Source organism: Synchytrium microbalum, assembly GCF_006535985.1.
Source record: "Synchytrium microbalum strain JEL517 chromosome Unknown SmJEL517_scf0004, whole genome shotgun sequence".
In the NCBI taxonomy this organism is placed as follows: Eukaryota; Fungi; Chytridiomycota; class Chytridiomycetes; order Synchytriales; family Synchytriaceae; genus Synchytrium; species Synchytrium microbalum.
The window spans coordinates 530,298-540,658 of NW_022158353.1; the positions used below are offsets into that span (position 1 = coordinate 530,298).

Sequence of the window (10,361 nt, forward strand, 5' to 3'; positions counted from 1 at the left end):
ACAACATTGGGAGGAATTATGCTGCTACTATGAAGCTGTTTCTGTTGAGATGGACTGTATCGTTTGAACTGATCAGTGTTTATCAGTTTCTGCTGTTGGAATCATCGCCGGCTTCGTGAATTGTCTACTCCACGTACCATTTCTAAATGTAGCCGCACCGAGGAGCATCACTCCAGAACGACGATACATAACATGTTTTGTTGTTACACGTTAATGCCTTTCCAAGTCTTTGAGTATTGGTGGGTATACATACATTGAGGAACTTACAAGAGAAAACGACCTAATCGTACAGACAGGATTTTGTCTCTATATTCAATTTCCATTCCAAAAAGAACAGAATCTACAGAAAGAACATGAGTTTGAAATCGAGCAACTTTTGAAGGCCCATCCAACGATTATATTAGTATGTCAATCAACTACAAACTGCCAGTGAAGAAAATGCGAGGGGTTATTCAAAGAGCAATCGCTGAAGCATTTGAAAGTAAATTACAACATCACAGCGTTTGAACAACGCACCCAATTACCCACAAACAGGCAATTACACATCGGTGTAAGAAATAGAGTGCTGATCGCTTCTCGTCGAGACGGATTCGTCCTTGATCTCGCCGACGTACCAATGCAACCACTTTGGTAGTCAGACTATATAACAAACCGAGGTGTGAGTACACGAGTACACGATTGTCACATCCTAACAAAAGGCACGAATATTCGGTGAGATGCATACGGCAAAATGTTTATTGTCGCGATCTTACGTCCCTTCTATATTGCACGATGCAACGTTTCCTTACGAGCTGGAGTGCCTCAAGTTTTATAGAGAAGATGGGACTGGATAACACACGCGTCCTATCTGGTGTTTGCTTGTGCTGCGACTCCTTCAAATCCGCGCCAACGAATCAAAACATCCGTCAAACCAAAGAAAGAGGCTGCAAGTATGTAAACTGCTGACAGTTAGAAAGCCTTTCATGGCTAACTTTTCCGTGATAGACATGCTACCAAACTTGGCAGTAGTTCAATCCAAATTACGTCAATTGGAGCTGACGGAACTGCCAGCACCAGAAAAGGTCAAAGCGGGGGAAGTCCTATGTGAGATCAAGTATTGCGGAATCTGTGGTACGTCTCATCTGTTGCCCTGATCTCGTTGTGCTTTATTCCATGCGACATTCGGTAACACCAATTAACCTTTAGGGAGTGGTAAGTTTCATCTGGATGCGAATTGTTTCCACAAGTACTTGCTTTTTAAGCCTGTGACTCATTGGTGACATGTCTTTCAACCCAGATGTACACTGGTGGCAGGGTGATTTCCCACCACCGGGAGAAGGAGGCCCGTTCGTCGTCGGCCATGAGGCTGCAGGAATAGTCATTGATGTAGGAGAGGGAGTCACTCATGTTAAGGCCGGAGACAAGGTTGCTCTGGAACCATACATGGGCCAGGTACTTTTCCATGACTTGGCACTTGGTTGGTGAACGTTTATCCTGATCAAACGCATTTTAAACAGGGTCAACAGATGCTATCACGGTACTACACGCACGCGGCAAGGAAGACCCATAAATTGCCTGGTACGCTCGGTGTCATGATCATTACCGTGGTTGGCATGCTGGTCGTATAGGTTTTGACTTGGTTGTTTCTTTCATAAATGTATTTAGACCACGTCAGCCTTATTGAAGGCGCTCTATGTGAACCATATGCAGTGGCAGTCCATGCAGTGAAAGTGAGTGTCAAAATCATTTGACTTTCCAACATCGCTGAAGACAACCTAATTGAAAATTCCTATTCGCACACAAAGGAAGCCAAGGTGAAACCAGGCGATAAAGTCCTGGTACTTGGTGCAGGTCCTATAGGGCAGCTCTGTGCGCTTGCAGCTAGAGTATACGTAAGCCATTTCCGTCCTAGCGGGGTTACAGTCAGAAACACTAACGCAAGTACTTAGGGCGCGACCTTTGTGGCCGTAACCGACATTAAAGAGGGGCGCTTATCAGCGTCGAAACAATTTGGTGCTGACAAGATCCTAAACACGAAGGGAATGAACCCTAGAGAAGCCGGTGCTGAGGCTGCCAAACTATTTGAAGGTGGCATTGTTGATGTTGTTATTGATGGAGTCGGTCAAGAGGCGTCAATTAGAGTGAGTGTTCTATCTCTAATTTCTGCTGTTTTTCTGTTGTGTTGTGGGAAGAATCAAGCCTTTTCATTTCTGTTTTTACAAGACGGCTGTCTTTGCAGTAAAACCTTTTGGAAGGGTTCTCATAGCTGGTGTTGCGGTCAGCGAGGTGAAACTTCCGCTAGGTAAGAAAGGGACTGTAGTTTACATTATGCAATGACAATGTTGGTGTAATCAGGATTACGGATCCTTCTAGGTGTCATGATAGCCAAGCACCTTTCAATGAAGAGTGTGTTTGCGTACGGTGAATCGGACTATTCGGAGGCCCTCTCCCATGTCATTGATCGCAAGGTGAATTTGACGCCTGTTATGAGTCACCTTCGCTCCCCTGCAGACGCACAGGTTTCCTTCGAATGGTGCGCAAAAGGAGAAGATGATTCACAACGACCAGCGGTTAAGATTATGTTTGACCTTGATAAGTTACCAACACGTCTGTAAATGTTTCTTTATAAACACTGAACTGCTTCGCAAAGCGTAAGTGTAAACGAACACGACAGTTTCGATCAAATAGGTTGTAAAACACTAAACTGCTGCCGCAAATCGTAAATGCAAGCGAACCTGTTAGTTAAGATCTTATGGCAGTCCGCCAATCCATTGTAATTTCACTAATAAGCAAGGTATACCAGCTGTAGGCTAGCGAGTAATTACTGTACTCGGCTTCTGTGGTATCAGTTTGTGTGTTACACACAACGGGAGAACTACCTCCTTAAATCCTCAATCGGCGTATTAGCACTCTCAACACACTCGCTACTCTTACAAACTGTTGGCAACTAGACCTTATTGAAATCTACTAAGTGCTCAAGCAAGATGGAAGGCCCAAACATTGGATTGATGCAAGTTGGCATCAAAAAGCTGGAACTTCATGAATTGGTACGAACAATCAAGTTCAAGGAGGATAATCCTTTGTTGCAACGGAAGCTATCATCAGAGTAGTCTAACCCTGATTTGACATCTGTAGCCTCGTCCCAAAGCAGGCCCGGGTGAAGTCGTTGTCAACATCAAGCACTGTGGAATCTGTGGCAAGTAGCAAGTTTAGCATTTGGATTTTCGGTTTCTTTACCTGTATTTCTAAGTACAATTCATCATATAGGAAGTGGTACGTCTTATTCCAAGAGATCTGTTTCTAACACAGTGACGCAATGTGAATGACATTCCCCAAACTTTCTAATTATAGATGTACACTGGTTCAATGGAGACTTCCCGCTACCAAGCAAGGCTGATGGAACTCCTCAGACCGTAATTGGTAATGGGTTTTCTCACCGGGACTTGTAATGCTTACAGTTTAGGCTGACATTGTACTCAAATGAAATAGGCCATGAAGCCGCTGGCGTGATCGTCGATGTTGGAGAAGGTGTTGATAACGTCAAAATGGGTATGTGAGTTGAGAATGGTATTTCTAGGGTTCAGGCTTCTGAACGACACATTTATTGCAGGTGATCGTGTTTGCGTCCAGCCCATCAACAACGAGAGTCTTCAGATGCTTTGCAAGTATTTCAAGCATCCTGCTCAATGGGTGCACAAGCTTGCAGGTAAGTCGAGATAAGGCGAGAGTGCTGTGGACGCTGTTTGTTTCGTTCAAGCAGAAACGCATTCTGATCGATTTCTTTTGCTTCTACAAAACAGATGACGTCTCACTAGTGGAAGGCGTACGTTGCACTCCGTTACCGATTAGTTTTGCAGTTCAAACTTTGACAGATTGGAAATTTGATTTAGGCTCTATGCGAACCTTATGCCGTTGCCGTCCATGCAGTCAAGGTAAATTATACCTATGAATATTCGTTGTCGAACCACAGAAACTAAACATCCCTGTTTTCTACCAAAAAGGAAGCCGGTGTAAAACCAGGCGACAGAGTATTGGTACTTGGTGCCGGTCCCATTGGACAACTCTCTGCCCTAGCTTGCAGAGTTTATGTAAGACCATGTCATCATCCTGATTTCAAAGGAAGCTAATAGTTTAAGCTTTAAGGGTGCCACTTTCGTAGCCGCAACCGACATTATTGAAGGCAAATTGACGGCACTCAGAGAGAATTTCGGAGTTGACAAGACGCTGAACGTTAAGGGAATGACTCCTGACGTTGCTGGTTTGGAGGCTGCCAAAATGTTTGAAAATGGGATTATCGATGTGGTTATTGATGGTGTTGGACGTGAATCGAGCATTCAGGTACGTAACTATCGCTTTCAGGCCAAAAGATCTGATCTAACTATTCATTTGCCATTGTAGACCGCAATGTATGCTATAAAACCAGCAGGAATGGTTTGCATCGCCGGTATCTGCGATATGGAGCCAAAAATGCCTCTGAGTATGCCTGCACTTAATATTCCGCAGGGCATGAGACATTAATACTAAAATCTACGTGTTCTCTTAGTGCTCATGATCGTAAAGGAAGTCTTGGTCAAGTACGTCCTGGGATACGGCCCATCCTACGGTGAAGCATTATCGCACATACAGACCAAGAAGGTTGATTTACGTAAAGCTGTCTCCCACCACGAGTCACCTGCAAACGCACAAAGTTGTTTCGAATGGTGTCTTAAGGGTGTTGACCCACATGACAAGGCTACTGTTAAAATTATGTTTGATTTGGACAAGTTGCCTACTAGATTGTAGTTAATTGAAAAAGTTTAGTTGGATAATAAAGTCTTGGTTACTGCTACTACATCATGCTCATGATTCGTTTGTCCATGATTAGCTTTACAGGTCTGTCACGGATTTCGTACGCGACTTGTGAGAGGTACCTTGTGACGGCTCCTACTTTCTACTTGAGTAGCAAATGAGAATTCTTGTCTTCGAAGCCATTCCGGCCTTGTTCCACCTTCCATGTTGGGAGTCGGTATATAAAATACATGCTCAAATTGTTGGGACGTTGTAGTCGTATCTTATGGCATTCCAATATTGTACTTATAGAAGGGTAGATTTGGTGATGTTTCCCATGTCCATTATGAGCTGCTAGTGGTGATAGTGAGAGAGAGAAAATCCACTCAAAGTGCGGAGACAGCTGGCTAACGCATTGGACCTTCATATGTGAAATCGACGATACACTTCACCTCATTTCCATTGTCAAAATATAGACTCTTCAGCGAATTCCACGTCATCCAATGATGTACCTGACAGCACCACTGCTATTTGATGTTCAGCTGGCCCTGTAGATACATGTTTTAATTCTGGTGTTGACTCGATGCTAGTTCGTGACCCATGCTTGAGTACCTGAATATCTTAGTAAAGGAGCAGCTTTAATCAATCAGATTCTTGTGAAATATCTGAGTTGATGAAGCTTAAATGCTCTGTGATTTCGAGTGTTCTTTTGGTGCTGTTTGATCAGTTTGATCAACCTTTGGGATGGTTGGTAGGCGCATTTTGCGTCAATCTACCATTTGAAATGAAAAGAACAATGTAATCTTCAATATAACTATCGTGGTGTCGGTGTGAGAATGTGTCGAGCTTATTAAAGTTCGCTGCGAAGCGATTGGCTGTTCCTTCTTTTCGGGTTTAAGCAAAAACAAGGAAGATTCAACAAGAAGGTATATGTACTAAAGAGATATAACATGATTACGATTATAGATGATTCGTGCTCAAATTGGATTTTTGTTGTGACCTTACGTTCCTTTTTATTGCACGATACAATGTTTCCTACGAGCTTGAGGACTGCCAATGGGTGAAAGAGTATCTGGTGCGACTGGGGCGGGAGCAGCTGTTTCTTCTGCTTTTGTCTCTGCAGCTTGTGTTTCGGCAGTTTCTTCAGGCAAATCTAACGTGACAAAAAAAGCGATTAATTCAAAAATCACAATGGAGTACACACATTCTATACCAATAACAGCATACAACTTACTCCAGTTGGCCTTAATCCACTCCTCAATAACAAAATACGCCTTATCCAAATCATCATTAACAACAATAATATCATGCGCCCCCTCCTCTTTCGAATACTCCATCTCAGCACCAGCAGCACCCAACCTCTTTGCTAACGACTCTTCGGTCTCTGTATTCCTACTACGTAACCTCTGCTCCAATGCTTCAAGTGACGGTGGCGATATAAACATGAATTTCGCAGGTATGGAAGCGCTTTTGATGGATTTAACACCTTGCATGTCTACATCCAGGACACATATCTGGCCATTGGCGATGACGGTTTGGACTGCGTTTTTGGATGTTCCGTATAGGTTTGATGAGAATTCGGCGTGTTCGATGAATGTGGAGGAGGTGATGAGGTCGTTGAATTCGTCCCGGGTGACAAAGTGGTAGGCTTTTCCGTTTTCTTCGCCTGGACGGGGTTTGCGTGTTGTGTCTATAGAGGTCAGTGGGGATGAGTGTCGAGATTTGTGAAGATGTACGGATTGCGTGGGAGAGGCGAGTGTGACTGCGTCTGAATGCAATTATCCATTAAGTGGCGACTTTTTTACTCGCATATCTCTGTTGCATATAACTCGAGCCAACCACCAGAGATGTTGGTTTAATGCACCCCAAGTACGACAGAGAAACAGAGACTACACTTCCAATACACCATCAGCAACCAAACAAGCACTTACGAGAGACGGAGAAACCAAAAGCCTTTGGATATTTGGCAAACAGCTTTTGAAGGAGGGTGCTCTTTCCACTCCCTGATGGTCCACTGATAACCTAATAATGCATGTGTGGTAATTAGTGCAAAATATTCATAATAAACGTATTTTGTTAACTAGACTTACTAGTAGTTCAGTCATTGTCTAGTCTTCTGTTTGGGCCTGAGTTTGAAATGATCCACAAAAAGGACAACCGAAACACGTCGTATGAAGTGGCTTCGACGCGTCTCAAGACAGTCGATACTTGTTACATAATATACTGAATTGAAATCAACTCTCTTTGCACGTGTCTCTATGAAACGATCGCTGCCTTCTCCCTTTTTTTCACATCTCAACATTCCAAAAAAAAAAAGACATTTGCAGCTCAGTATGGCCAAGAAGGGATATAATGGAGCAGGCGGCAGCAAGGCCAAGAAAGTAGACAATATACCGACCAACATCAAAGTCAAAGGAACCAACCACTACCACGATGCAGCTACTGTTAAACGACTAAACATACTTAAAGGTGGAAAGCCAATAAGGAATAGCACTGGAAAGATTGTCAAGGCTGCTCCATTCCAAAATCATCTCAACTCGGGAGCGGTGGCTAGAGTGCAGCCTGATAGAAGATGGTTTGGTATGTGGTGACATTTGTCGTTTATTAGATCATGTTTTTTGCGGGTGATGTTTCGTCTATGGGAGCAAAAAGAAGATCGCCAAAGGGGCTTCATGGAACGCAACTCCAACCACATGCCTTACTCTTTTAAATACCTTACTCATACCGCCCCTTCTATACAGAAAACACTCGAGTCGTCGACCAAAAGAGCTTGGAAGCATTCAGAGATGCCATGAAAACAAGAGCAAACGATCCATACACATTCCTCCTCAAACAAAACAAACTGCCAATGTCCCTACTACAGGACTCGACAAAGACTTCTCGTGTCCATCTACTCGAAGTAGATCCATTCTCATCGGCTTTTGGTCCAAAAGCTCAACGGAAACGAGTCAAGCTAAGCACTGAGACGCTGGCTGATATGGCTGAAAAGGCTGCTACTGGTGCAGGTAAGAGCGGTGGAGGAGACTGGAAGAGTTTTGTGTACAGGATTGTTGATTTGCGGTTTCGTTTTTGCATCCGTATTTTTGCAGAGAATCTCACCACAATCATCATATAGACACGTACGAATCAGTCAAAGACAAGAACCTCCTATCAAACGCCGCTATCGACGGTGTATCTGAAGAAGCTAGAGGTCCTGAATTCTCGAAAGGTCAATCAAAACGTATTTGGAATGAATTGTACAAGGTTCGATACAGAGAACTCGCTTGGCGCTTCTTTTTGGCTTTCTGGCTCACTCTCCGACTATGGAACATAGGTCATTGATTCATCCGATGTCATCATACACGTATTGGATGCTCGAGATCCAATGGGAACACGATGCAAGAATGTTGAAACTTATATGAAGAATGAAGCCAAACACAAGCATTTATTGTTTGTGTTAAACAAGTGTGATTTGGTACCTACTTGGGTTACTGTAAGTATCCAACGGGTTTCTGGCACCTTTTTTATTTGACATATGCTGGGAAGCGTGAATTGAGAGCACAAAGAAGCCTCCCAAAAGCATTCTATACACTCCACAATTAAGTCAGAGTCGTACCCACATTTCGTCCTTTGCCTGAGAAACGAAGTCTTCGTTTACCAAGCAAAACGACGAAAAACAAAATCAATGGGAATTTAACTCGTTACAATCGTGGTATACTAAACGTTACTTGCATTTTGGTTGTCTAACTAAGGATGACTTGTTCTAAGTCGCTTTGACCTGACGACTTGCATTTTGACGTGCACGTTTTTAAGAAGAGTGGAGGCTCGTCTAAATATTGGCGATCTTCCTAGTTCAGAAACAAACATTTATTTGTAAAAAGGGGTTTTGTTGGTGTCAGATGTCGTGGTTGAATGTTGAGAAGAGACAATACTCATCCCTTTTTTGCTTTCTTCAGGCATTATGGATTAAAGAATTATCAAAAGATTACCCAACATTGGCCTTCCATGCTAGTATCAACAATTCGTTTGGTAAAGGATCGCTGATTCAGTTATTACGACAATTCTCGCGTCTGCATATGGATAAGAAACAGATATCTGTTGGATTTGTTGGATACCCTAATACTGGTATGTTATTGTAGTGGTGCATTTTTTCGGGCTTTGGTAGCTAATAACCCATTATACTTTGACAAATAGGCAAAAGTTCCATCATCAACACATTGAGACAGAAGGCTGTTTGCACAGTCGCTCCCATACCTGGTGAAACCAAGGTATGTGTCGTCTTGTAGTGTGCTACAAATGTCTCAACTTCTAGTGCGTTGTTTTACTCTTGTTGCCTGTTCAACCACACTAACATCAATCCACATTCATAGGTCTGGCAATACATCACCCTTATGAAGCGAATCTACCTCATTGACTGTCCCGGAGTAGTCTACCCAGCACCCGAAGACACTGAAACAGATATCGTTTTGAAGGGTGTCATTCGAGTAGAAATGCTCAAGAATGCCGAAGATCATATCCCCGCTGTATTGGCACGTGTACGTAAAGAGTACATGACCAAGACGTATGGTATATCAGATTGGACGGATCCTATTGATTTCTTGACGCAGTGGTGTAAGAAGAGTGGGAGACTTCTCAAGGTATGATGATGATACTGTGCTCCAGTCTTTTTTAACCAAGTTTTGATTTTCTTACACTCGCCTTTTTGGATAGGGTGGCGAACCAGATCTCGGCACAGCATCCAAAATGATATTAATGGATTGGCTTCGTGGTAAAATACCATATTACACGCTGCCTCCTTCGTACGTTGACAAGAAGCCCGAGTCTGCGGACAAGAAGGGCAAGAAACGTAAAGCTGCTGCTTCAGATGAAGTTGATGCGGAACTAGTGAAAGAGGAAGGTGAAGCAGTCGGTGCTGCTGCTGTTCAGTTGAAGGAGCTTAAGAGGGTAAGTTTTCTGTCTGTCAGCAAAAGAAGAAAGCGGCGCCTGGTTAACATCGTTTATATAGATTGTCGTTGCCCCAGCCTTCAACGCTTCTGATCTGAAGGGTCCTACATCAGATGACGATGTAACGGAGGAGACTGAAGATGTTGAAGATGATGAGGAAGATAATGAGGAGGAGGACGAAGGTGATGTCGTCAAGGAGGAATCCCTTGGTGAAGAAGCTAGCCAAGATGATGGCAGCACTGGTGAAGAAGATGAGGAAGAGGAAGAGAGCGATGACGAATAGAGAGAGTAGCAAGTTTCTTGTATCATAGGGTTTTAGTGTTTGGAGGTAATATATTACTTGGCGAAAAAACACAGAATTTCCTGTACTAGCTCAAAGTGTTGTGCTGCCCGTTGATGGGCCCGTGAATATCAATGCTCCTAAGCATTACCAAAGAAGCTCCCAACGAGAAGACTGAGTATCAAGCTGGTGCCGCTTGAATTTGAGAGCTCTCTCCCAGCTCCCTTTCGTCCAACAGCTTGTTGCCCCAAATGTGCCATCGCCGGTATTTAGACCTTTCTTTATGTAGCTTATGAAGAAGGAAAGTAAATTTCATCGAACAAAGTTGACCGCTTGTGGAGTGTGGAGGATCTCAGCAGACACAGCGGTTTTGTAACCTCGACTACACTAATATTATTGGCACGCGTTCGTG

The 10,361-nt window shown here is 43.4% G+C and overlaps 2 protein-coding genes across 2 annotated transcripts; one reads left to right on the forward strand and one right to left on the reverse strand.

Annotated features, from left to right (window-relative positions):
- Positions 1-5,759: 5,759 nt before the first annotated feature.
- GUK1C (guanylate kinase) lies at positions 5,760-6,851 on the reverse strand (the record flags this gene model as incomplete). Its single annotated transcript, XM_031167168.1, has 4 exons — positions 5,760-5,899; positions 5,981-6,436; positions 6,678-6,768; positions 6,837-6,851. The coding sequence occupies 4 exons, from the start codon at positions 6,849-6,851 to the stop codon at positions 5,760-5,762; spliced, it is 702 nt and encodes a 233-aa protein (XP_031026696.1).
- Positions 6,852-7,079: 228 nt separating this feature from the next.
- On the forward strand, positions 7,080-9,952 carry SmJEL517_g01241 (uncharacterized protein; the record flags this gene model as incomplete). Its single annotated transcript, XM_031167169.1, has 9 exons — positions 7,080-7,326; positions 7,488-7,751; positions 7,862-7,989; positions 8,060-8,218; positions 8,682-8,850; positions 8,920-8,993; positions 9,096-9,362; positions 9,436-9,669; positions 9,731-9,952. 9 exons carry the CDS (start codon positions 7,080-7,082, stop codon positions 9,950-9,952), a joined length of 1,764 nt encoding a protein of 587 aa, XP_031026697.1.
- Between the last annotated feature and the right edge of the window lie 409 nt (positions 9,953-10,361).